Consider the following 25097-nt stretch of genomic DNA (forward strand, 5'->3'; position numbering starts at 1 on the left):
ACCTCCCTGTTCAAAGAAACCAGTGCAAGTCACCTCCGCACCAGCAACGACCACCACAGCAGCAGGGGGGAGGAAGGGGAGATCAACTTAGCATCGCGATCAAGATGACTCTGAACCAGTCCAGTCTGTTCGGGCAAATAGACGACCTGCAGGACCTAACATTCATCGAAAGACCGATACGACGGAGCCTGAAGGTATCTATCCATCCTCCACACTACATGCTGAAACCTCTTAATTCCAAATACTGGATATTGTGCACGTGTTATGTTAAATTGGATTTTTATGACAAATTACACTCTGCTGACAACATGCCAAGTAAATCATTAGGCAACAGCAAACTTGTGAGGCAATTAGCTGCTTGTTCGCTTCTGTTAGTCACACACACTGTGTATGCATAGATAGTTACCGTCGATGCACATCTGTATCAGCCTCTGGTGACTTTTAATTCCTCGCGGTTGTCCCTTATACCTTTTTAATTTCATATTATATTTACACTCGGGAATTGTGATTGATTAGAGATTACATGTTTGTAATATGTCTAATTAGTCATTTTGAATTGTTGCAAATTAAGGTTAAAGACTGCGCTGTCCCTGCGTTTTCTCTGTCCTTCATTTTAATGCCATAATTATAATAATCAGGCGATCGGGTCCATGCGTTCGCGTTGTAAGATGCCGTCCGTGTGCCGTAATGGAAGAGAGTCGCCGGAACCGCAAAAGCAGTAAAAAGGAGAGGCGTCTGTGTAACGGGGTTACCCACTTAGCCTCCCTGCGTGACGCAGTTTCGGTCAGCTCGGCTCCCCCCACCGCACCTCCACATCTCTCTGCAGCAGAGGCAACAGGGCTCCGTTTCTAAGTTCCGAGTGAGCATGCTGCGTCCGGGATGATGGAGGATATTGACCATTATCTCCCGCCTTACTGAACAGCATAACGTTAAGCACTTAACCAAATAACGCTCATGATACGCAGTGAAGTTAGGATAACAAGTGTCACTTCCCATTTGTTGGCTAGCTGGCCATGTGTTTTGCTGCTATGTCCAGCATTTGCCTCGGAATTCGCCTTGTTTTAGTAGAAGTACCATTATGCCTTGTGAAGGTACTGTTGGGGGGGGGGGGGCACAGCAGGCGAGGGCTGCTCTGAGCATGGATCTGGAGGCGCACTTCAGATAATGAGAGAGCCTTAAAGTAACAGAACAGACTCACGCTCCCCTGTCCTCCCTCCATGCCTCCTCCCCCGCAGTGGGAGCTGGAATACCGTCTTCCTCCAGGGAGAGAGGGATAATGTTGAGTCACAGCCACAGCAACATGGTGGAACCCCCTCCCACCCCCCTGTCCATGATGGGACCCCGTTGGCCGGGCGCTGGAGACTGTCGGTTCAGGGAGCACTGGGAGTCTGTCATAGATGCACACGCATGCAGTCTCTCTCAGCCATTAGGATTCAGAGCCCATAGTCAGACACATTTCTTTCAGTCACATCCTTGAAGGTTGACTCTCCTTGCCCAATGTTGGTAACATTCCATCGTTTCTTTTGAAAATGCTCCTAGATATTCCCTTCTGACCCTCCTGTCTCACCCCTGTTCCTCCCAGACAGCAGAGGAGATCGACAAGCTGACGGTGGATGAGGATCTGAATGACATCGAACGGGCTGTGTACCTTCTCAGGTAAACCAGCTGGACCAGGTGCATTTAGAAGCCCAGGGGTAGTTTCTGCTGGTGTGCTTTTTATGGCCTGAAGTGTCACCAGTGTTGGGGAAGTCAGTTACAGACTGAGGTGGAAAGTATACGTCAAGAAAGTACAAATCCAGGCCAAGGATTTGTTTCAAACCAACCAGCTGAGTATAAAGAGTCACAGTCACAGAGTACTTAACTGTTTGGTTGAAACAAAATGTTGCTCTGGATTTGTACTTCCTGGACATGAACTTTCCACCACTATCTGTAATGGATGCAATGGACGAGTAACTTCCCCAGTGTTGAGTGTCACCTCAGTAATCTGTCCAGGTGTGAGGATGAAGGACTCAGCTGTCATCTCTAAATACCGTCATGTGAAAATGAAAGTACACCCTCTTTCAATTTTGAGGTTTTACCTATCGGTACATGATAAATCATCTCGTCCTTAGCAGGTCTTTAAAAGAGGTAAATACAACTTCAGATGAACGACACATGCCATTTTACACCATGTCAATATTTAATAACCAAGTCAAAATGCAGAAACACTGTGTGAGAAATTAAGTACACCCTTACTGCTTCCATAGGAATTAAGAAGGTAAGTAGCAGCCAAGTGTGACCTCCTCTATAAAAGCAGAAGTTTGGGAGTTTGCTGGTCTGGAGCTTTCAGATGTGTATTAACACAATGCCAAGAAGGAAAGACCTCAGCAATGATCTGAGAGATCTAATTTTTGCTGCCCATCAATCTGGGAAGGGTTATAAGGGGATTTCCAAACAATTTGAAGTCCATCATTCTCCAATAAGAGAGATTATTCACAAGCGGAAAACATTCAAGGCAGTTGCCAGTCTTCCCAGGAGTGGTCATCCCAGCAAATTCACCCCAAAGTTAGACAATGCAATGCTCAGGGAAATTGCGAAAACCCAAGTGCTACATCTTGGACTCTACAAGTCTCAGTTAGCAAGAACAACTTGAAAAAGGCTGAACAAGTATGGTTTGTTTGGAAGGGTTGCTAGGGGAAAGCCTTAGGTTTGAATGACTTAGGTTTGAAAAGTAGCATTTGAACAGACCACAAGACTTCTGGGACAATGTCGTGTGGACAGACAAGACCAAAGCATAGATATTTGGCAAAAACCAAACACAGCACAACAGCACAAACATCGCATACCAGTTGTCAAGCACATTGGTGAAGGGGAGATGATTTTGGTTTGTTTTGCAGTCACAGGACCTGGGCATCTTGCAGGCATTGTGTCGACCACCAACTCCTCTGTGTATCAAAGTATTGTAGATTCAAATGTGAGGCCATCTGTCTCACAGCTAAAACTTGGCTGAAATTGGGTCATGCAAGAGGACAATGATCCTAAGCACGCCAGCAGATCTATGATGGAATGACTGAAAAAGAGAAGAGTCAAGATGTTGCAGTGACCCAATAAAAGTCTAGATCTCAACCCGACTGAAATGCTGTGGCAGGACCTTAAGAGAGCTGTGCATAAACGAATGCCCACATAAATCAATGAACTGAAGCAACTTTGTAAAGAAGAGTGGGCCAAAATTCCTCCACAATGCTGTGAGAGACTGATAGTCCTACTGAAAATTATTGCTTCAAGTTATTGATGCTAAAGGTGGTTCTACAAGCTATTAAATCTTGGGGTGCACTTAGTTTTTCTCACTTGGCGTCTCCATTTTGGTTTCATTTTTGTTAAGTAAATAATGATGCAGTGGAATCCGTTGTGTGTTGTTTTACACCTGAGCTTAGATTTAAATAGGTTTAGAACCTGGCAATGATTTTTTTTTTATGATTTATGTTATGATTTAGTAGTTTCTTTTTCACTTGACTGTGAGCGATCATGCTGTGAGCTGATTCTCCTGATTGCATGGCACTCAGATGCAGGTGTTTTGGAACTTCACTGTATTGTTTACACTAGGAAACTTCGGAAAGCCAGGTTTTAGCAACAGGAGGTTGGAGGCTTTGAAACCCACTTTGTATGGGATTATCACTTGCTGTCAGTCACAGACTGATTTAGCTCACTTCTCATTGGATCAGACCTGGTGGTGATTGATGGTGCTAGGTTAATCCCACAAAAGGTGGGTTTACAAAGCCTCTTTTGGGCTCATGAATGCTTTTGCATCAATGCCTCTACAGACTATTATTGATCAGACGCCACTGATGACCTACTGGGGAATCAAACTGGGATAGCACCTCAGTGCTTCGACCCACAGCTTTCAGGGCTGTGCAGACTCGTCGAGTTGAGTTGGGTGCTGCAGTGACGTGTGAAATCAACACCCTCTTAACAGTATACATGAAGGAGGGCAAAAGTTATCCGTGCAGGTCTTCACAAACCCAGCCTGCCATAAGTTTAATCAGGTTGATTAATCGGTGCCCATGCAGTCTAAGTGCTGGTAGGAGGATGGGCGTGACCCGTAACTTCTTGGCTGCCAAGGAACAAATCCAAGCCAGCCTCCCTCCGGAAGAATGAGGCCTGCAGACTGGGGAAATGACATGGTGCAGATTTGGGCCGTCATCTGGGTCATTTGCAGGCAAAGTACATCACTGATTGAGCTACTTGGGCTCCAGCGTTTTGGCCATGGTGGTAACACCCCCCTCCTCCTCACTTCTGAACATCTCCACACCTCTATTGCTTCTCCAAAACCGGGTTTCATATACAGGTATTCAGACGTTCCGAACGGCCGTTCATAACTTGAAATGCTCGTAAGTCGTTATTCAGCATCATTTTAAGGGTACTCAAATCTACATTTATAAGTAAGTATAACGTCAATACATGTTTTCTTATCCTAAAACACATTACTAATGATGCATAAAACAAAAATGGATAATGGTTGCACAGAATATTTCGCAATAAAATTAAATTTTGATCTCAAGAGTGCACGTCTTGCCGATACGTAAGTACAAAGAACTGGGATGCTGGTAGTTTGCACGTTACTCTGCTGCGCGGCGGGAGTAGCGGCCAGAATTCCTGCTAGGCGGAATTGGCGCGCAGAACAAAATTTGGTGTTGTGGACAGGAAAACGGGAGCCCAGCAAACACAATTTGGACTACGATCCTCTTCATTCGTATGTCTGAAAGTTCATAAGTTGAAAGTTCGTAAGAAGCGCCTGTACTACGTTAATTTTGCAGACACTTTTGTCCTAGCATTAGAGAGCAGGTTAAGCGCCTTGTCCATGGACCCAGCAGTGGTGTGACTACTCTGCTGGAAACAGGATTTGAACCTATGACCTTTGACACATGGCCCAGTTTCCTAATTCTCTGACCAACACACCAGCCCATAGTCGGACAAGGTCTGTGTATCAATGATTTCTTCCAGAGAGCCCCAGAATTAATTCAGAATTAATTTCATGCTCTGCCTCTGTGCGTGCTGATGGCCAGTCCATCTGCAGATTACATTCTTCCACCGCATTGTATTTTTCTCAAATCGATTGTATCGCTTGTGGTAACGCGCTCCTGCAGTGACAGGTGAACACCTCCACTTGGGATGCCCTCCTTGTGATGGGTCAGTCAGACAGAACCTTCACGGTGTTGGTCAAGGTTGGTTACAGTTCATGGGATAAGGTGCAGCAGATGGCAGCATGACCCACTGTGGGCATACCTGATACTGTTGTGCGTGGCCCCCAGTGCTGTTGCTGATGAATATTTCAGTGCAGCACTTTAGCTACTCCGGTCCGGCCTCCGTGTGCACATGTCCTGGGAGGTTGATGACACCGGGGAGCCCTGAATCCAGCATCTGAGCCATTTCCTGGTGTTGTTTATATGGCCAGGTGTCATTTCACTTGGAACTGAGGTCTCACTGAAATGTCAAACATAATACACTAATACAAATGCATTTTATAAACACTGTTAAATATGACTAATCGCCATATTAAAGGAATGTAAAAGCTATATATATTTCTGGCTGTAATGTGATATTGTATGACCGCATGTAACCTATTGAGAATGAACGTTCTTTACTTACTAAAAAAAATCTCCCCTCAAATTTGTGTTTAACTTCCTCCTGAAAGTTTTTTTTTTTTAGTATTTTGGTATGTCTGCATTAATTTGCTTGTGCATGATTTAAAGTCGCTCTGGATCTTTACAGGAAAGGGTGTTTTGATTCTAGCTTTACTTTAAAGCCTCTTCACACTGTAGAAAGTAATACCTCTGGAAGATTGGCATCTTGTATTTTAAGTGTGATGTGTGATCCCACATTCACATTTTTTTAAATGGCAAATTCAGCCTGGTCTCATCATCTAGTATAGCCACAATTAAAAGTATACATATGGAAAAATATATTTTAAAGTTTTGTTTTCCATTTTACGGCTGTGCTATTAGTGACCTCTAATCCCTTTGTTCCCTGCTGCTCATTAGTGGCGTAATCTCACACCCCTCCACCCCCCTCCGCCCCTCTCCAAAAATGCTGGGTCAATCATTAGCTCTGAGCCCTAGCCATCTTTCTACTCTGTTCATGCCTCATTTATTGACTGTTCAGTGTGACAAGCTCACGGTGCTGCGTCTGTATCTAGCGTGACACGGCTCCCTGTTTGATCCCGGTTGTTATAAATGGCATCTGTGTTAATCTGGCATCTCAGTTCTTCTCAAATAGTTTCTTGCAGCATTAGCGTTTGCCGCGGTTGTGAGAAGGAGCATTACTGGCCTGGCAGGGCTGTGTGAGGAGCCCACAGTGAGTTCTGCTTGGTCTCAGGAGGGCGATGAGACCTCAAGCTGTAGACGGGAGGGTCCCAAAGCAGTAAACACGTCTGGAAAATGGGCTTTTTAAAATTGGGTTGGTTTTTTTAACGCTGCAGCTGGCTTCCTTACACTCAGGGGCAGGGTGGCCTACAAACCCACAATCTGGATTTTGCTACTAATTTAGGAGAGTGCAAGGACGCCCCTCTTCCTTTGTGCGGCAAAGCACTGAGAGCAGCGCAGAAGGTAACACGGAGGTCAAGCTGGTCTGTGTCGATGTCAGTTTAATTTCCAGGGTGAGCATCTGGCCTAGGTACCGATATTACAACCAGTATTATTGGTAAAAGACATATGAGAATAAGAAGCGGAAGTGAGGGTCACATGATTTTAGTGCAGCACAGCTGGGTGAGCACTGTATCTGAGGGGGCTTCCTTGAGGCCCGCTGAGATGACGCCGGTGCCGCAGCAGACGGGAAGCCTAAGACAGGGTGAGCTTGGTGGGATGCGGGTGGGGAGACTTCCTTGTAGACGTGGCCGGAGGTGCTGATTCACCAGCTGTCGTCCTGACCGGGAAGAGAAGGAGGAGGAGGAGGAGGAGGAGTAGGAGGAGGCCGACACAGCCTGGCAGCGACGCGGTGGTTTGCATAATGCCTCGTCCTCTTCCCAGTGACCGTCAGGACTTCCTGCCAATTCTCAACTGGCAATTGGGCATCCATTCGGGGGCTGGGCTATACTAAGTCACATGATGCCCAAGTCAGCAGCTCACCTCTAAAAGCCCTTCATCCTCTTTGAGCCCCTATCAGTCTGCCAGGGAAAGGTGTTTGAGTAGCTGAAGTGCTTTTTCTGCTGGGATGGAGTGGGTTTCCATAACGACATTGAGGACATACCTAAGAGGGAGCAGCGATCTGACTGACGGAGCAAAACTGTGCCCCGAACTGGAGCTGCGGGTGCCTGCCCACTGCACAGTTGGCTATCCCCAGCCCTGCTCCCCACCCAAACAAATGACACACTCCAGGGAGTAGTAATGCAGTAGGGCTGGCAAGACATCAGCGGCAAGTCACAGTCTCGCTACTCATGGAGTTATGGGACCCTGGGGGGGGGGAAACAGGGCTCTGGGAAAGGCTTCTGACAGGCGCTGATAGAGGGTGCCTTTGAATCTCTGTTTGATGGCTTCAAGGCAGGTCTTTATTTCACTTTGGTGCCGAGAAGAAAGAGTAAACAGCAGACGAGAAGAGGCTGTTTTGGTGAGAGGCTCTGGACTTCAGTGTAAGGATGGGTTACTGTTTAGGCAGTGGGTGACCAGAGCTATAGATTAACCAGCGCTGCACCCTCCTAGGCCAGTTACTGTAACGCCGGCTAGAAATGGAAGCGACCCTGGGTGATGATCCGTGCTAGAACTTTCCAGGGATTTCGGAGGGCCCATTAGACGTCCCTGAGGGTGTGGATGGAGGATGCTGAGATTGGCTGAGAGCCAAGGAACTGAGAGGGTTTGTGTGCGTGTGTGTGTGTGTCATATGTAATCACATTGTAGGGATCAAATAGTCCCACAATGTGATAAAAACCTGTTATTTTGATGTTGTGGGGACCATCTTTTAGATAGAGCAAACTCAATTTTATAACAATCTGTGAATGCAATTATAAAAAATAAAAATGCCAGAAGTCGGTTGCATTTTGTTCGGTTACTTATGGTTGAAGGCTGGGTTGGGGAGAAGGTCATCATAGTTGGGTATTAGGGTTTTTCCCATAGAAATGAATGGGCAGTCCCCACAAAGATATGAATGCAAGATGTGTGTGTGGTTTATGTACATGCCTCTGTGTGTCCACCCACGGGGTGCTGTGGCCACCTGAGTGTTGTTTTGACAGTCAAGTGCCTCTCCATGGACGGCAGGTGAGTGTGTTTGTCAGCTGCCTTTGTTTACCAGCTTCACAGTCGTTTCTTATCTCCTTGGAGACCAGTAAGCGGTGTCCTCTGTGACCAGGGCAGTGAGTAAAATGAAAACTTCCGTCCCATCGACAATTACGCGTGTCTGTCGCAGCGACAGATGTGAGAGAGAATCTTTGAACTTGTGTGGGATGCTGCTCTGGTCACTGGCCTTCCCCAGTGGACAGTAATTAGTCTTTCAGGAATAAATGTTAGCTCTGCCGAAACTCCACCATCGTGGAGTCGGGGGTTACAGTGGCCTCAATGCTTGTTTTTCACTCCTTTTTTGAGGGATCATGCGGTCTGTAGATGGATGTTGATGGAAAGCCTGAGACTGACCTCCCAGTGGTCTTCCTCGCATCCTGCCTGGTCTGCACAACTCCAGGGCATGTTGCTTTTCTGATGCATCAGAATCGCAAATTGCAGGGTGCCTCTTTGCATCTTCCTCATGCTGCCAGACCCAGGCCCTCTCAGAGAGATCCGATCAGGTTGCCGCACCTTGTTAGCCCTGAGCCTTAATTGATTAAAGTCTTCTTGTCCAAAGTAGTTTAACTCCACATAATCCCCCTGGGTAGCATTAATTAAATGGAGCGATTACCAGTGAGAGGGTGAGAGATGTAATACAGAAGGATCATTCGGGGCTGCTTTTCTGTGGGCTCTTTTCCAGACTCTCTTGGCAACGGTTCTGGCTGTTCCTAAGTTATTAACTAACTCTCTACCAACAAAAGGCTCCCTAAGGAAAGTCTGCCCCTGAGGAGAAATTTATACATGTTAATAGTTTAATACATGGTTAATACTTGTTAATAGATAAATACATTGACATGGATGTGCGCAACCACTTGGTAGTAAACAGTTGTCTCGAGATGTTTGGCACATACAGCTGACCTGATTCAAAAGAAGGACGGGCAGATGGACCGGAATGAATTCAGTTTGTAATTTGCAGTATGTCTGTGGCATGCTGTGGTAGATAATTGAAGAGAGAAGTCATTAAGATACTGATGCTATCGGTGAAATGAATCCTTCATTGTGACTGCAGGTGGGTGGGTGATACAGAGGATTTTCTTATCCTCAGCTTGCTTAAGAAAAACATAATCTTCAAGGCCTTCAAAGCCACTCTAAGATGGTCCAAACTGGGATTGAAATACCCTGGTAATGGAAACGAGTATTCATAAGAAGACCCGTGTATGACAGAATGGTAGACAGGCTCAGCGGTCCGGTTTGATGATTTGGTGTGTGGGGTCCAGGTTGTCGCCCTCAAATTTCAGAGCAACTAGTCTCACGCTCAGTGGTCGTCCATGTTTACCGGGAAAGTCAGCTGATGTCCTGGCATCTTTATGAGAGTGCACATGCGTGCCTCGGTAGGAACGTAGCCCCATGGCAACCCAGTGCCAAACCTTTTGTTCCTATTGTAATTGCCTCAGTTAAGTGTTCTTCTGAAAGCCAGCTTCTTCAGCAGGTCCAGGTCATGCCGGAAAGGTGTGTTAGAGCCTTATCAGAGCATTGTGCCGGCATGTCCAGCGTTCACACAGTGGATTTAAAGATCATACATATGAGGCTATTAAGGATGTGAAACGGGTTAATTTTTCATTTTCTTAGTTTTTTTCTCTTCTTTTCTCTTGATTGCTTCATGTATGACATAAAGAATCTTTTACATATTCTTTATGGCCAAAACTATGTCGACGCCCAAATTCATTTGAGGAATTGCCAAATTAAGTCGCACCCACAGGTGCATATTTAGGCACGCAGTCACGCAGTCTCCTGTGACATACATTAGCAACAGAACGGGTAGCTATACAGAAGAAATCAGTGGCTTTTCCCTTGGTACCATAGCACACTGTTTTCCCAACAAGTCAGTTTCTTTCTGCCCTGCTAGAGTTGTCCTGGTCAACCACAAGCAACTGATTCAAGTGATGTGAAGGTCAGAATGTTCAGTTGTTGAAGTGGTCAGCCAACACAAGCTCATGGAAAGGGACCTGATCACCCATCGATATCCCAACCTCGAGATTAGACAAAGCCACCTGGTTTAGTGGGTCTGCTGCTTGTCATTCGTTCCTGGTTCGTCCCTCCAGCTCTGGTCAGGATATCCAGCGTGCCAGCGTGGTTGTGAATCTACCAAACCTGGTGCGTCAGAACCCGGCCGAGACTTTCCGGAGGGTCGTGCCGAAAGTGCGGGTAGGCCAAAACATCTTGTTTCTCGATATGCGAAAGCACATTTACTTCCTAGGGTAATAGCTAATGTCTGCCTGACATTTTACAGTGAACCTCTTCCTGCTTCTCACATAGGAGGTGCTGCATGTGGCCGGGGTGGAGATGCAGCTGGCTGCCGCTGGGTCGTTCCTCACCATCCTTCAGGATGACATAGTTCTCATCCAGACCCACACCCACTCCATCCTGCAGATTGTCCTGCTCAACCTGGACCACCGAGACGCAGGTCAGCATAGTCCATAGTCATGTTTGGATGGTGTATTGGTTGGTCACAGTACAAGGGAGCAGAAATCCTCTTTGAGGCCCAGTATATGTTTTTAATTGCTTAATTTGTAGTAATAATCTAATAATTTCAGCTACTCAAACCCTCAAATTCTTTGTGTTGTAGAGTAGAGTTGTAGAATTTGAGGGTTTGGGGGCTTGGGCGGCTATAATTTGGGGTTGGGGTGGTTGTGAACTATTCAGCAGTCCAAGCTGTATAGGTCAAACTGCTATAGTCCAGACTTTACAGTTATCTAAACTCCCTGACTCTGCAATTACTAAAAAACATTGAACTTTAGAGCTACTCAATTCTTCAAAACCCTACTCTGCTCTAAAACAAATTCTGAGTCCTATTAAAAGTGTGGCAACAGTCCTCTTCTGTACGAATTGGGGCTGATTTCACGTTGTTTTTCAGCAGTGGTCAGCAACGCATGGCTAGAGACGCTTCTGTCTGCCATCGACGCTTTGCCAAAAGAGACCATCCGGCAGGAGGTACTGTAACTATGGGCAACTGCCTGTCCTCCAGCTTGCTGCTAAATGTCGTCAGGCATTCAAATGCTTCCTCTGGCCCGGACCCTCCGCTGCATCCTCGTGATGCATTCCTTTTGGCCCGTTCACAGATCTTGGGCCCACTGGTGTCAAAGGCCCAACTCTCACAGTCTGTGCAGGCTCGGATGGCTAGCTGTCGTATCCTGGGGAAGGTGGCTGGCAAGTTTGAGTCCTCCATGTAAGTGGGAGTGAAGGATCCCTGCAGATGTTTGCTAAATGATGGAACAAGAACAGTCCGTAATTTGAGGGAGCCTTTCATAGCCTATGTCATGGACCCTCAGTTAGAATGATATAAATATTGTAGAAATATTGTAAAAACACTTATGTGCTAAATACCTGTTCACAGTGAAGAGGGACTACCTGTGAATGTACTTTTTATACTTTATTTTGTCGGTTTAAACTTTTTGAACATTTTTGTACAGAGAAGTTGATCACACTGATGCAAAAGTTGGGTTACCTATGTCAAAGACTTGCCCAATGTGCCAACCGTTTACAGGCTGAAGAAGGAGCTGCTGCCCCTGGTCCGGTCCCTGTGCCAGGATGTGGAGTATGAGGTGCGCTCCTGCATGTGCCGGCAGCTGGAGAACATCGCCAGGGGAATCGGGTAAAAAATAACAGAAGAAGTTTACATTCCCCCCTCGATGGGGGAATCACATCTAATGACTCCCTAGATTCCAGGTCACCGCACAGTCCGGAAACAGACATCACCCCCAGAGGATGACTGCAAATAGTCTGTCTGACACCTTCACAGGAAACCCAGTTGCTCCGCTGGCAGACACGTGCAGGAAGCATTCGCAAGAAGACGAGACTAGGCCTGCGATTTGATTGGTTACTGTCTGCTTAAAAAAGCTGTGTGTCTGAATCTGATTGATTGGCATGAGGGTAAGAGAAGACAGGCCTGGTCTTCAATTGGTGGCCCTGAGGAGCAGGAGTTTCCTCATGACTGGTGTAGGTAATGGGGCTGCAGCTTCAGCAGATCTGGATTGGTTCCAACTCGGGTCGTTTTGCTGATATCGGTGGCCCGTTAGGTCTCTTTCAGCCGTCCTGGTAGTCGCCTTGCTGCTGGGGATGCGTATCGCATTCTGCTCACATAGCAGAAGCCCCAGGAGCTGTCAGTCGAGTCGTGGAAGCTCCGGCAGATGAAGAGACTCCTGCCACGAGCCCGGCTGCTTGTCTGACCTATTCAGACATGCTTGGAAATCCAGCCTCGCGAATGCAGGGATTCCCACCCGCTTACTTGGGTTGTCGTTAGAGAACTGTTGCCTTTCTTCTTAATGTCCCTGTCTCCATGGTGACTTCAGAAGAGTGTATTTACAGCACCGGTCTGATCGCAGTTTGTGTATATGCGAGTCTGTGGGCACACATTGGTCTGTGTGAGTGTGTGGTGTCCCCCCGGAATTCACTGTCTGACCCCTCCTCCTTAGGGTGGATCACACCAAGGCGATGGTGCTGCCAGAGCTGGTGGAGCTGGCCCGAGATGAGGGGAGCACCGTCAGGTTGGCCGCTTTCGACACAACCGTCAACCTGCTGGAGATGTTCGACAATGGTGAGACACTGGGTCCAGAGTGCGAGTCGGCCGGCACGCCGCATTAATATATGCACCACAGTGGTGGTGTTTTCTTTTTACGGGTCTGGATAACAAGCTGTCCGTGATGTAAGAGGATCGGTTTAATAATCTTTCCACCTGATAAGAGGAGAAGCTTAGGGCTGCACTCTGTCACACCTTGTCACACCCATGCCACCCCTTGCAGATGATAGAACGCGCATCGTGTTCCCTCTGGTCAAGACCTTTTGTGAGAAGTGCTTCAAAGCAGACGAGGCGGTTCTGGCCTCGCTGTCCTTCCAGTACGGGAGGCTCTGTCATGGCCTGTCAGGTGGGACCCCGCGCTGTCCATCTCTTTCTCCCGCTGAGAACTTTGCCAGCAGGGTTGACCGCGTCCTGTGAATGCGATATCATGGGCCGCTCTGCTTACAGGGAGCTTCACGGACGAGCAGCATCTGTGGTTCCTGGAGTTCTACAAGAAGCTGTGTGTCCTTGGCCTCCACCTGGAGAACGGGCACTGCGAGAGCCAGGCTTACACCCTGGACCTGGAGAGGAAGTATGAGACAGTTCGCAGGAACTGTGCATACAACTTCCCTGTGAGTGCCAGCAGCCTTCACTGTGCTGGTTTGTACTGCCTTTAGGCCAGTGTTTCCCAATCCAGACAAACCACAGACAGACTATGTTTTTGCTCCCTCCCAGCTCCCATCTCTATAATCTGGAGCAGAACCCCTCCCACCTCTTCTACAATCTGATTGGTTATCTCTCTGAACCAGTAATTTTTTTGTTCTGCCCTCAGAACACTTTTGTATACGTAAAACTACCATGAGCCACAGCATACAGCCGGCAGGCCCCCTCCCAGTATGGAGTTAGGAGGGAGCAATAATGAGGACCAGCTTTCCAGATTGGGAAACACTGCTTTTTGGGTATCTTAGAAGCACCTCCAGTCTTGCCATCCCCAGAGGCTCGTATCCGTGGCCACAACGGCATGGGTCCTGCAGGACCAGGGTGGGGCTGCGTATGGGTGTAGTCTTGGGTTGAGTGTTTTCTGTGTAGGTCTTCCTGCAGAGCTAGATGTTTTATGCACTCAGATGTGCCTGGTGTTGAGGTACCAAACAAGGTGCAGTCTCTCAGGGCCATTCATTCTCATCAAGCTCTTTTTCGAAGCTTATTTCAACTTTCAAATATACAGCACTGTGTGGCATGTAGAAAAGGGACATTCACTTTCCATTGGTGGTAGTCACAGATTAAACACACCCATACATAAATTCCTCCAGCAGTACCTGGGAAGCCCGGGACTCATGGCAGAGGCCTCCATCAAGCTAATAATTTTTCGTTCTAGGAACGTTTACCGAACGTTGCGGTTAAGGCATGGAAACATTCAAAGTGTCCAGTTTTTCTGATGCTCCCACTAATCTCACTCATCCCACTAATGTATAAATACATATAATACATAATAATATACAATAAAAAATAATATAGCACATTTATATATTATATATATATATATATATATATTTGCCAACATTAATTACATTTATAGGATGTTCAGAAAATAATGTTATTGTGCTAACATTGACAGAACCTTTGTTAACATATAAAATGTGGAAATAACGTTCGATTAACATTATCTGCGCACTTTGAGACTCTCGTATAGCATTGGGAATATTCCCTGTTAGCTAGAACAGTGGCACCTCGAACTGAGCGGGCATCAGGGCCCCAGGAGGGAATGGCACATACAGCCTGTTCTAGGCCTTTTGTTCTTCAGGGCCCCCCAGAGCTTGGACTGGTGGACACACACCATGTGCCTGCTGAATAAAACATGGCTCAGAGTGGCTGAGGTGGAGCTCGTAAATGCAGGTCTCCAACTCCTCATTTCAGGAAGGGGCTTGTGGGCTGCATGCAGTATGGTGTGGCTCATGGGAGTTTTACGTACACAAAAGTGTACGTAAAAGTTGTAAGGGGTCCCGGGACCCAAGGTATGTATGGTGCTGGTCCTGTGACTGGGAATCAGGACTGTCCATTTTTCTGTTGATTCAATGTGAGTTTGTGTGCTTGGAGTCCTGACAATTCTTCTATTAAGACATGAATCACATCAAACCTTAAGCTGTAGGTTGAAGCTACTTAAATCATTTTTAAAAATCCATATTCTGTGAGCACATGTACGAATACATTCCCACTTCTTCGGTATCCTTTGTTCCTCAGGCTATGGTTCTGTTTGCGGACCCTAAGTGCTTCCTGTCGGAGCTGTATCCCACTTTCTCCAGCCTGTGTCATGACCCCGAGATCTCTGTACGGCGCACGTCCGCAGATGGGTTCCATGAAGTAAGTCCAGGGGTCCTTCTCGGCCTTGTGGGCGATGGTCACCTGTCCCTCGTTGACGTAGGTCTCTCTCCCCACCCCGTTTCAGGTTGTGAAACTCCTGGGCCCCAACGTGCATTACATTCATAAGGAACTCGTCGCGTTATTGCAGGACGAGTCTCTGGAGGTGAGGCTGCGGCTTTTCCTGCAAGCGATGTCCGAGTGAACCAAGGAAAATCTATAGTTTCACGGGTGCATGCTCGCTATCACTCATGTTTTCAAGCTACCTGGCATTCATTTACATTCATCCATCCATCCAAACATCAATCCTCCCATCCATCCATTTATCCATCTATCCATCCATCTTCATTCATCCAGTAGAAGGTGACCAGTTCATTCACCACCAACAGTATTACCGTATTAGCCGGGCCATAGATTGTCATGGGAGGGCATGGGGGGTGGGGTTGTGAGGGTGTGTGTGGGGGGGTGTCAATCATGCAGGAGCAAGATGGGTGACACCTCTAGGCAGTGATGTTAAATGTTGTTGATTGGGGAGGGTTGAGGGTTAGATGGTCTTGAAAATTATTACACCAAACAAAGCTTTAACGTTAAATATTAACATAAAATTTTTTTTGCTTCAGAAGTTATTAAAAATTAAAATGAAAGTTTGTGTCCTTAGTGGGTGGCATTTGGGGGGCTGTGGTGAATGCCCAGCAATGCTCAGCCTGGATGTATGTATGAATGTGTGGGCAGCGTGGGACAGTGACTGGGTCCCACCAAGAGCACAAAATATGCCCAAGCTTGCAGGTTTCCTTTGTCAGGTTGAGCGATCCCCTCCTTGTTCAGTGGTTTTCTCCCTGTGCAGGTCCTGGATGCCTTGTTAAACGCCCTACAGGACACGCTTGAGCTGGCCACATCCAGAGGGGAGGGCACTGGCTCTGAGAGTAAGGTATCTATTCCTTCTATATCTATTTCCAAGCCCTGGTATTTACTCAGTGAAGAGTCACCTCTCTGTGTTAGTCTTCTCATACCCCACAAGTGTGTGTCTTGCCTGTCAGCTTATCAAGTGAGTATGATTCTCAACTAGTTAATGAGTTAAATAGTGGATTTCATCAGTCATCAGAATCAAAAAAAAAAATTCTAAAATCCTGAACTCAAGGCAGTGTTAGGCCAATCGATGTTATTAGCTCCACCTCTTGGTGGGGCAGTGCATTATGGGTACTGTCTGATTCCGCCCCTCCCACTACTCCAGCAGGTGAACATACAAGACCTGATCCCGGCTCTGGCAGCAGCAGAGCAGAAGGCAGCGGCCTCGCTGCGGTGGCGCGTCCACGAGAAGCTGTTGCAGAAGTACGCCTGCCTGCCCCGCGTGGTCTCCGGGGACCAGATCTACTTCCGCTTCTTGCAGAGGATGTTCGCCATCGTCACAACCAATGTGAGCCCAGAGCGACGGTCCCCTCTTCCCCATCCATCACACATCACACTGGCTCCTCTCGGTTAGTCAGCAGATCTGCAAGTGCATTATTAACCGAAAGGGGACCAGAACCGCTTCAGGGCTCCATACAGCAGTGTCAGGAGGGTGTGGCAACCTCCCGGGTCTGGATGCATGCGCCGATACGGTGCTGAAGGGAGTCGTGCAGCCGTTATGTCTTCGCTGGTGTTAATGGCAGCCCATGCATGGGACGGTGAAGCCGTAGTCTGGCTGATGCCAGTTGTTGAGACATACGCTGTTGTAGAGAGTCCAATACCTGTGTCTGGATGGCAGGCACTGATGTCATGGGATTCTGTAATGTTTGCTGCACAATACGACGATCCTGCCTTGGTGTGGTCTGTCTTGGGCGACCAGAACCTTCATAACATGTGTGGGTGCCCTCATGTGCCCATTGGTTCAAACATCGGGCGACGGTGACATCTGCATGCCTCACATGCCGGGCAATTGCATGATACGACCAACAGGCCTCATGCAAACCCACAATGTGACCCCTATCAAAGTCCACCAAGTGCTGGTAAAGCTGTTTAATGTGTCTACGAAGCATCCTCTGTGTTTAGTGACTAGACTTGCCAGCTCCTTGCATGTACAATCATTTACATATCCATCGCTGGTCTGCTCGTGTACCAAATTACATCCAAATCGAATCATTATGTGTTTTTGTCACCGAATGTAATTGGCTTTTTCCAATGACGTGTATTACATTGATCTTAACTTGTTGCTTCAGGATTAAATAGGTTCTCTGAATTTATCCTTTTCAAAAATTTGTCAATGATCTTGTCTTTTCACTACATGGGCAGTTTACAAATTGTGAATCATTATTCTCCGCCACATTTGATTACATGACAAGTGTGTTATGATACACACACACACACACACACACACCTGGCCAGTTCTCGGGGCATGCCAGTTGAAAAATACGACCATAATATGACTATATGCTTTATTTAACAAAGAGATGGCTTTGAGCTGAACGCCTCACAGAGCTCATACTGTCACAGCCTTTGAGGTCAGCTTTTGGACCTTCCATTAGCATTTTCCATTTCTGTAACTGGAACCTTTGTGTTCCGTCTCTGGAGGTGCGTGGCGATGTGTCGCTCAGTAAGTTAGGACTCAGTGCTAGTAAACGGTAGGTCACTGGTTCGTATCCCTTGGTCAACAGAGAAATTCCACCTTTATCCCAATTGCTCCAGAGCTTGGCTGACCCTGTTTTCTCCATCGTATATCATGTTGGATAAAAGCATTTGCTAAATAAATTAATGTAAATGTAACGTAAAAGGAACCTACACCGATGTAGTGTATGTAGTTGTTGAACTAAGGGTATTTTTGGATTTGTTCCAAAGGCTTGATGAAATAATAGGGTATTTAATGAGAGAGGCACTCTCCATGGTTAGTCACCCTCATTAGTTTCCTGCCGTTAGAAGAATTTAGCGGGACTGTAAAGGCCAGCGAGATGTGGAGTCACAGTTTGCTGCCGTGTTTGGGGATATTATTCACCATGGCAATTATGTACCAGGAGGAAGGTCTGGTTGCGCAGGGCACTGCTTGTAGGTGTGGTGCTCAGGTCATCTGCTCCCCCTTTCCAGAACGTTCTCCCGGTTCAGCGGGAGGCAGCACGGACACTCTGCATCTTTCTTCGCTACAACCGTAAGCAGGAGCAGCGGCAGGAAATTGTCGGCAAGGTGGTGGAACGTGAGTATGTCTCCTCCATCCATGCAAGCAGAGACAGCCAGCAGGGGGTGCTGTCCACGTGTGGTATGTGAGAAGTAGAGTAATGTAATATCTGGCCCTCTCTCCCAGAGCTGGCACAAGGGAAGAGCTATTGGAACAGGCTGAGGTACCTGGACCTCTGTGAGATCGCCATGGACCTCTTCTCTAAGTCCTACTTCTGCAAATACTTCCTGGGCCCTGCACTGGAGCTGGTCAACGACCCCGTTGCCAATGTCAGGTATGCTCACAGCCTCTGCGCTTGACCCTTGTGCGTTAGGTGACCTCTGACCTCCAGCCCCACCCCACAGATACAAGCTGTGTCGAATGCTGCCCAGGCTAAAGGCGTCCATCAGACTGCCTGCGGAGAAACATCTGCTGCAGCAGCTGGAGTTCTGTGTGCGCAGGCTGCTATGCCGTGAGAAGGACAAGGACGTGGTGTGCACTGTCCGCAAGGTGAGGAGCACCAAAAGGGGCGTCGGGGGGAAAATGGGGAATGCACTGCTAGACTGTGTTTAACCATGCACGTACAAGAAGAAGGTAGGTGGACCCTCTGAAGCAGTGTTACCCAGTCTGATCCTTGGGGACCTGCAGATAGTTCATGTTTCAGGTCCTGGGAGCTGGGAGGGAGCAAAAATGTGGACTGTCCGGTAGGAAACAGGGAAGGAGCAAAAACATGGACTGTCTGCAGGTCCCCAAAGGACCAGATTGGGTAACACTGCTTCAGAAGACTGGGTTGGGTAACACTGCTCTAAAGAGTCATCTAGACAGATGGACCAATTACAACTGCCCCTCCAGAGCCAGGAGGTGACTCCAGGGTTCGACACTGAATGTGGCATGCATTGTACTATAAATAATATTCCATGAGTTGAGAAATTAGCCTTTATGTGATCTTTTAACCTTCAGATTGTGCTGGAACTGGACAAAATGGACATCACAGAACCAGTAAGCACCTCATTTCACCCCCACACCCTGCCCACGGTCACCTCTCAGGGCTGGATTCTCAGCGACTCTCCTTGTCCCCCCAGTACCACAAGAGGCACGAAAGAGATCTGCTGGACCAGAAGAAGGAAACGGAGGAGATCCTCCTCTTAGAGATGGTGAGAAGACAGAGGTGAAACATGTTACTCAAACCTAGCTTCAGCTTAGATAGAAGAGAATGTGACAAGCATTATGGAAATAGTCCCTTCCAGATCCTGACTGGCTCCATGCTGCCCCTTGACCGTGATGTCCCAGCTGCATACACATGGTGGTCCGTCCACCTACTAACTGACATTTTTGCTGGTGTTTACATGTTCTGTCCTCTCCTTGTGTATAAGGGAAGTCAAAAATGTAACATGACTCACTGGGTGACTGAGAATGTTGAGGACCTATTTTTAATGTTATGTAATCACTTCAAACAGCTCTGTTTTCTGTTTTTAAAAGCCAGCAGTTTTCCCTCCCTCACTTGTTTTTGAGCTTTGAAACCTTGAAAGCTTGATGTTTTAGTCCAGGGAGCCAGTTTTATTTTGTGCCATTAGCACACTGGGTGGGGTGGGGGGGGTTGACCTTTCGCCACTCCCTGTTCCTTCCGGTTCCTTTCCTGCCACTTTAACAGGAGCAGCTGGAAAGGCAGCCGATAGATGGAAAACTCACAATCGACAAACACGCAGATAAAAAACGTGAGTGCTTCCATCTTGCCCGCCCCCGCCCCCTTGTGGCATACTGTTAAACATGCATAAATGTCCAGAGGCCAATGGAATGGCTGAATCATCATGCTTGAATATAGATTTGAGGTGGGAATTATTATTTTATTTCAAGCTAGTCTCAGTATAGCTTCACATAATCATTAGTAAGCTGTTGCCTCTGCTCTGTTTAAGGGAGGGACAGTAAATCTGGGCTGTCTGTATCGAAAAGCATATCGGGCTCTACATCCGGGACAATGCCGTCCACCTCGGCTGGTAAGTCGACCAGGCTGATGCTTGTCCAGAATGCATAGGATTATGGGAAATGTCACAAGCTTTGACTGATATCTGTAGGACAGTGTGTTACAAGTCCTTTGTGCCATTAATCAAACTCTCCTGTATGACTATTTACTTCCAAAGATCTTGATGCCAGTTTCTCTTATAGTTTAGTTCTTTGTCACCCTGGGCATTGCTGGCTGTCTGTTTTCCATGTTATTCTGGGAATGATATTGAATGTGGTTAAATCCCAAGGCAAGGAGCTGAAGAAGGCCAAGCTCTCCCGGAGTCGATCGCTGAGCAGTCACCCGAGCACGTCCAAGATGGTCAATCCGGAGAAAACAGTGTAGGTTGAACCCTGTTCCTGGGAACAGAATGTGGTGCGATAGGCCTGCCTCCATCGGAGCCCTTGTTTGTCGAGCCTTGCATAATGGACTCTCTATGTGCGGCTTCTTTCGCAGAAAGGTTAAGGAGTCTGGGAAAGAGTGCGGGAGCTGTCCAGGAAGCGGGAAGAGTAGCCACCATCCTGTCAACGGTAACCACGCACCCAGGATGGGGCCATGCACTCCGTGTAAAGGGACAACCAAAGAATCTCCTAGGATTACTTGCAAAAATTACTCAGTCGCTGTGAACTGTTTTTCCGCCAACATCACTTACAAAGCACGTTATTAATAGGAGGTGCTGATTATGAGGTGAGCGCCAGAAGTGTGACCTGCCCCGGTCTGAATCTAACTTCCTGTTCCTAGGTGACACCCTGCCTAGATCCCACCATTTTGGCAGCACGTCAAGCTCAGCGCCCCCAGCTTCTCCCGCATCAGCCATGCCAGTGCTGATCCGCAGCAACACGGAGCACCGGCCCAGTGGCTCCAAGGAGACACAGCCCAGGAAACTTAGCGTGTGGGTGCCGCAGAGCAGGCCTCCGACATGCATGCCAACACGCTAATGCACACCACGCGTCACAGCCTGTGCAGGCAGCTCCTCCTTCAGTCTTGTGTCTCGTGCTGCATTCCATTTGAACTCAGAAATTCCAACTGGAATGCACCCTGAAGTCGGAATTGCAACTTGTGAACTCAGGGGAATGCACTCAACCCCAGCATCAGAATTCAAGATGGCCGCGCCCTTTGTCAACAGAAGTTAAAGCTGTAGTTTTATACGGTTTATTAACAGTTATGTTTTACTTGTGGCTAATTTAATCAGCTGTACACACAGTACTGTCCAACTGCTATCTGTGGATGTGCTGCTGTAGTGTTTTTATGAACAAAATACTGGGTAATGTGTCGGTATGAACTGATATTGCTAACAATGGCTAACAGTTAACTGAGCTAGACTGAGCTGGAACCTGTTTCAGAAAGCAGGATTTCTTGCTTGGCTGGATAACTTCTCGGATTTAAGGTAGTCTGGACTAAAAGTAAGTGAATGAAGAGAAAGGCCATTTAAACTTGGGTAAATTACAGTAAATCCAATAAGTTATCCGGCTAAAAAATTTTGCTTTTTGAAACAGGTCCCTGGTATTGGTAAATGGCTTTCCGCCTTGTTGATCTGGTACGTGGTTAACTTATGTGTGATGTCATTCCCAGTTCCGAGTTCTAACCTGCAAGGTAAATGGAAAGTAGCAAAACTTTTATGTATTACATTCCCTCTTAATACCCTTGACAGATGAGTTGCAGGTTCCTCACTGACCTGTAGGTGGCGCCAAAGCACCTAGAATTTTAGGTACACCCAAACATGTGCAACCCACGTTGACACACTCTAACCCATCCCTCTCTTTCTCTTAAGGCAGTCAAAGAAAGTCAAACTCTTTCGGCATGCAGACGGGGCGGGAATGATGGAGAAGACCTCCTTCCCCTCGTCCCCTGGGGCAAATGGGGGCTTAGAGATGGAGTCAGCGGCCAAAGTACACCCTCCTGAAAGCCCCCCCCCTCCTCGATTAAAATTGTCTAAATCGTACATTTAAGAAATGAAAAATACAGCATTTCTTCACCTTGGCTATTGGGAGCATCGGAATCTGCTTCCTACAGCCCCATTTCTGCCTTACTCCACCATTTTCAAACCATATGTTACAATCACACTGCTGTACAGTATGTATTTTATTATTTATTTGTCCATTTTGTTGTAAAATAGCATGCAAATACTGTGATTTGCAAATCACTTAGGACATAGTGGAATTTTTTTTAACAGATTTCTTTAATTCCAAAAGCTTTGAATTCTGTGCCCAGACCCCCGATTTGGATTAACCGTGCCTGGTGTGTCCGCACCTGAGTGATCCACGCCAACATCTTCATAAGACCATTTGTCATGTTTAATGAACACGGATTAAACACACATTTTACACCCATTTTCAAGCCGCTACTTGTCTATGCCTTTTCGAAGCTCTAAATGAGCTTTCCCAGTCCCATACTGAAGTGGTGAAAATAGTGAGGAAAGCTCATTAGTAAATAAAGGCTGAAAAGGGGACTTCCATCTCTTGGCTGCAACACATTTGCCTTAAAATCTGTAGAATTACGGCGTGGTTTTGTCCTGAAAAGTTGGTGCTGCTGTATGGCTGTTTCACTGGTGCTGTTATATCTTGGTGGGGTTGATGACCCTGCCCATGAAGAGGACGGTTTTGGTGACCTCATGGTAGATGAAGAAGAAGAAGGGTCGATCAACGGCAAATCTGGTGGGCAAGGAGTACGGGGTGATGCCCATGACAGTGACAGCGGCCGCCGTGGTTCCCATTTCATCCACCTCAATCATGGCCTTGTGCTGCACCTGCAAACCACACTCGCATTTAAAATGCATGTCGAACAGGCCAAACACCCACAGTAAAGTAACTGAGGGGAAGGTGCACTGCCAATCCTCCACAGCCAACTGCTTTGGATAGTACAGGTAGATGCACTAACCTCAGACACCATAAGGCCGTGCTCTGCGCTCAGGCCGCTGAGATTTGCGGCACTTGTGAAGACATTGATTATGCCCAGGTCGGGAAGAATCTTGTGCATGGGGTAGGACTGCTCCATCTTGAACCGGGGCATTATCAGCTCAGTTCTCCTAAAGAAAAACACTCCTCTCTAGCTATCCCTCTGTTTTCCATTTTAATGTCAACTTAAGACAGGGATATCAGCATTGCTTGGTTATGTAGATTTGTGATCTGTGACTGCCGTTATTTGGCTAAGCAGCTATGGTAGTGATCGGTCTCATACCTTTTGGTGAGCTGCTTGAGCCACCTCAGAAAGACCTTGCCGTTGATGTGGTCATCTATGGTAGTATAATCCACATTCTTGTCGGGCAGCAGGATAAGCATAGCTGCTCCCCCCACGTAGGGCAGTTTTGCAATGCTTAACTTTAGGTTTGTGTCTCTGGTCGTGTATATCTTGGCCTCAGTGAACATCATAGGCACCTGGACGATGTTGTACTTGTCCACATAGAAGCGATCGTTGACTGTGGACTTGACATCAAAAGGGAATTCCCACATACCTAGGCACAAGAATTTGGCAAACTCCATCAGTGCAGATCTGGTGTTCAGTAATTATCTATACATAGTGCAAAGACCATTCTGTGTCTCAAAGACCCATGATCATGCAATTTCAGTTATAGAATGATTGACGTCCCTCACCTTGGAAGAAGATGGTGTTAATGAGAATGAGTTCAGTCATGGGTTCGATTTTGCTGAGTGCCTCTGTTATTTTATTTCTTGTCTTGTGCTTGATGTACTCGTTGATGGTGGCCTTGCTGAGTGCATGGTTGGTAAAGTTGACATTCATAACATCGGCATTGAAGACGTCCTTGATCTGGTCACTGAAGGTGGTCGACACCTCAAAATCATCATGGACAAAGAGAGCAAAGCCCTGTTCCAGTTGCAACTCCTTGTTCTGGGTGACGTTCCCCAATAGTTCCTGGAACAGCGCCGGGATCAGCCCAGATCCATCCTGGTCCAGTGTGGCCAGGTTGAGCCCCCTGAGGATCTGCTCACGTGTGTACCCGCCTGCTCCCATAGACAGAGTGACAAAGGAGGTTGACATGCACAAGGGTGAGAAAAAAATGTTTTCATCGTGGTGACTGGCAATCTGCCGATACAGGTTCATGGCGAAGTCCAAGTTACTGGTGGTCAGCTCTGTGACATTGGGTCTTGTCACATAAGCTCTGCTGGTAAGGGCTAGGAGGAGGGCAGCCCACACTACCAGGGGAGCGCCTACCATCTTCATCACTGGGCTTACTCTGTATTCTCCTATGCCCACCCAATATCACCCAGGCGAGATTCCTTTATCTTTATGGTAGTCCTCTGTCTGTCTTTCAGCTAGTTCCCACAGCTGAAATGTTCACTTAATGAAATCAGGAACCCTGTGAAAGTATCATTTGGAAGTGCATCAGGTCTCAGACTCATAGAACCTCCTCCCCCCCCCCCCCAACACCACTGATTAGTCCCAAACAGGTAAAGGCTTGTAAATACATACAGCAAAAGGTTTCCAATAGCTGCAGATACAGGCCACCGATACATCAACAGAATCTAATTCTCACCTTAACCGTATTCAAACCTGGTCCATCATTTCATTAATGTCTACCTTACTAATAATACACAAACATTCAGTATGTATTGCAGCTTTAGCACAATTTCCAAACATAACAAAACATTATATAAAGTACATTCTTCACAATACATTGATTTCCAACCTACCTCTGGAGAAGTCCATTTGCTGTTTTTGGGAGTCAAAGTACAACTTTGACTTCAGGGTTATACATTAACTGGTCAAAGTATTTGGGTATACAAATGGGACCCGAGGTTATTTTCATGTGTCAATATTTATGTTCACAAGTTTAAGAGAACGCTGAAGGGCCATCTTGCACAGGAGACCCTGTTGCTTGGAAACCTG

At 47.1% G+C, this 25097-nt stretch overlaps 2 protein-coding genes across 7 annotated transcripts; one reads left to right on the forward strand and one right to left on the reverse strand.

Annotated features, from left to right (window-relative positions):
* The first annotated feature begins 1 nt into the window (after nt 1).
* On the forward strand, nt 2–22584 carry ppp4r4 (protein phosphatase 4, regulatory subunit 4). Of its 6 annotated transcripts, none has more exons than XM_048973800.1 (25): nt 2–194; nt 1583–1656; nt 10325–10427; nt 10539–10686; nt 11137–11213; nt 11342–11448; nt 11767–11874; nt 12695–12816; nt 13022–13144; nt 13246–13409; nt 15016–15135; nt 15221–15298; nt 15977–16060; nt 16364–16546; nt 18187–18292; nt 18401–18548; nt 18619–18763; nt 19214–19252; nt 19336–19407; nt 19905–19968; nt 20167–20247; nt 20503–20593; nt 20709–20782; nt 20994–21144; nt 22024–22584. In XM_048973800.1, the coding sequence occupies exons 1-25, from the start codon at nt 105–107 to the stop codon at nt 22199–22201; spliced, it is 2730 nt and encodes a 909-aa protein (XP_048829757.1). In that variant the 5' UTR covers nt 2–104; the 3' UTR covers nt 22202–22584. The 6 variants fall into 6 exon arrangements, with proteins under 6 accessions (XP_048829757.1, XP_048829760.1, XP_048829759.1 ...); XM_048973803.1 differs by having other exon boundaries at nt 22028–22584; XM_048973802.1 differs by having other exon boundaries at nt 16367–16546.
* On the reverse strand, nt 22529–25019 carry serpina10b (serpin peptidase inhibitor, clade A (alpha-1 antiproteinase, antitrypsin), member 10b). The gene is made up of 5 exons (XM_048973808.1): nt 24902–25019; nt 23843–24567; nt 23430–23703; nt 23130–23277; nt 22529–22998 (listed from the first exon to the last, which is right to left on the reverse strand). Exons 2-5 carry the CDS (start codon nt 24429–24431, stop codon nt 22807–22809), a joined length of 1203 nt encoding a protein of 400 aa, XP_048829765.1. The 5' UTR covers nt 24432–24567; nt 24902–25019; the 3' UTR covers nt 22529–22806.
* Nucleotides 25020–25097: the final 78 nt, after the last annotated feature.

Source organism: Brienomyrus brachyistius, chromosome 14 (genome assembly GCF_023856365.1).
Source record: "Brienomyrus brachyistius isolate T26 chromosome 14, BBRACH_0.4, whole genome shotgun sequence".
NCBI classification, from domain to species: domain Eukaryota; kingdom Metazoa; phylum Chordata; class Actinopteri; order Osteoglossiformes; family Mormyridae; genus Brienomyrus; species Brienomyrus brachyistius.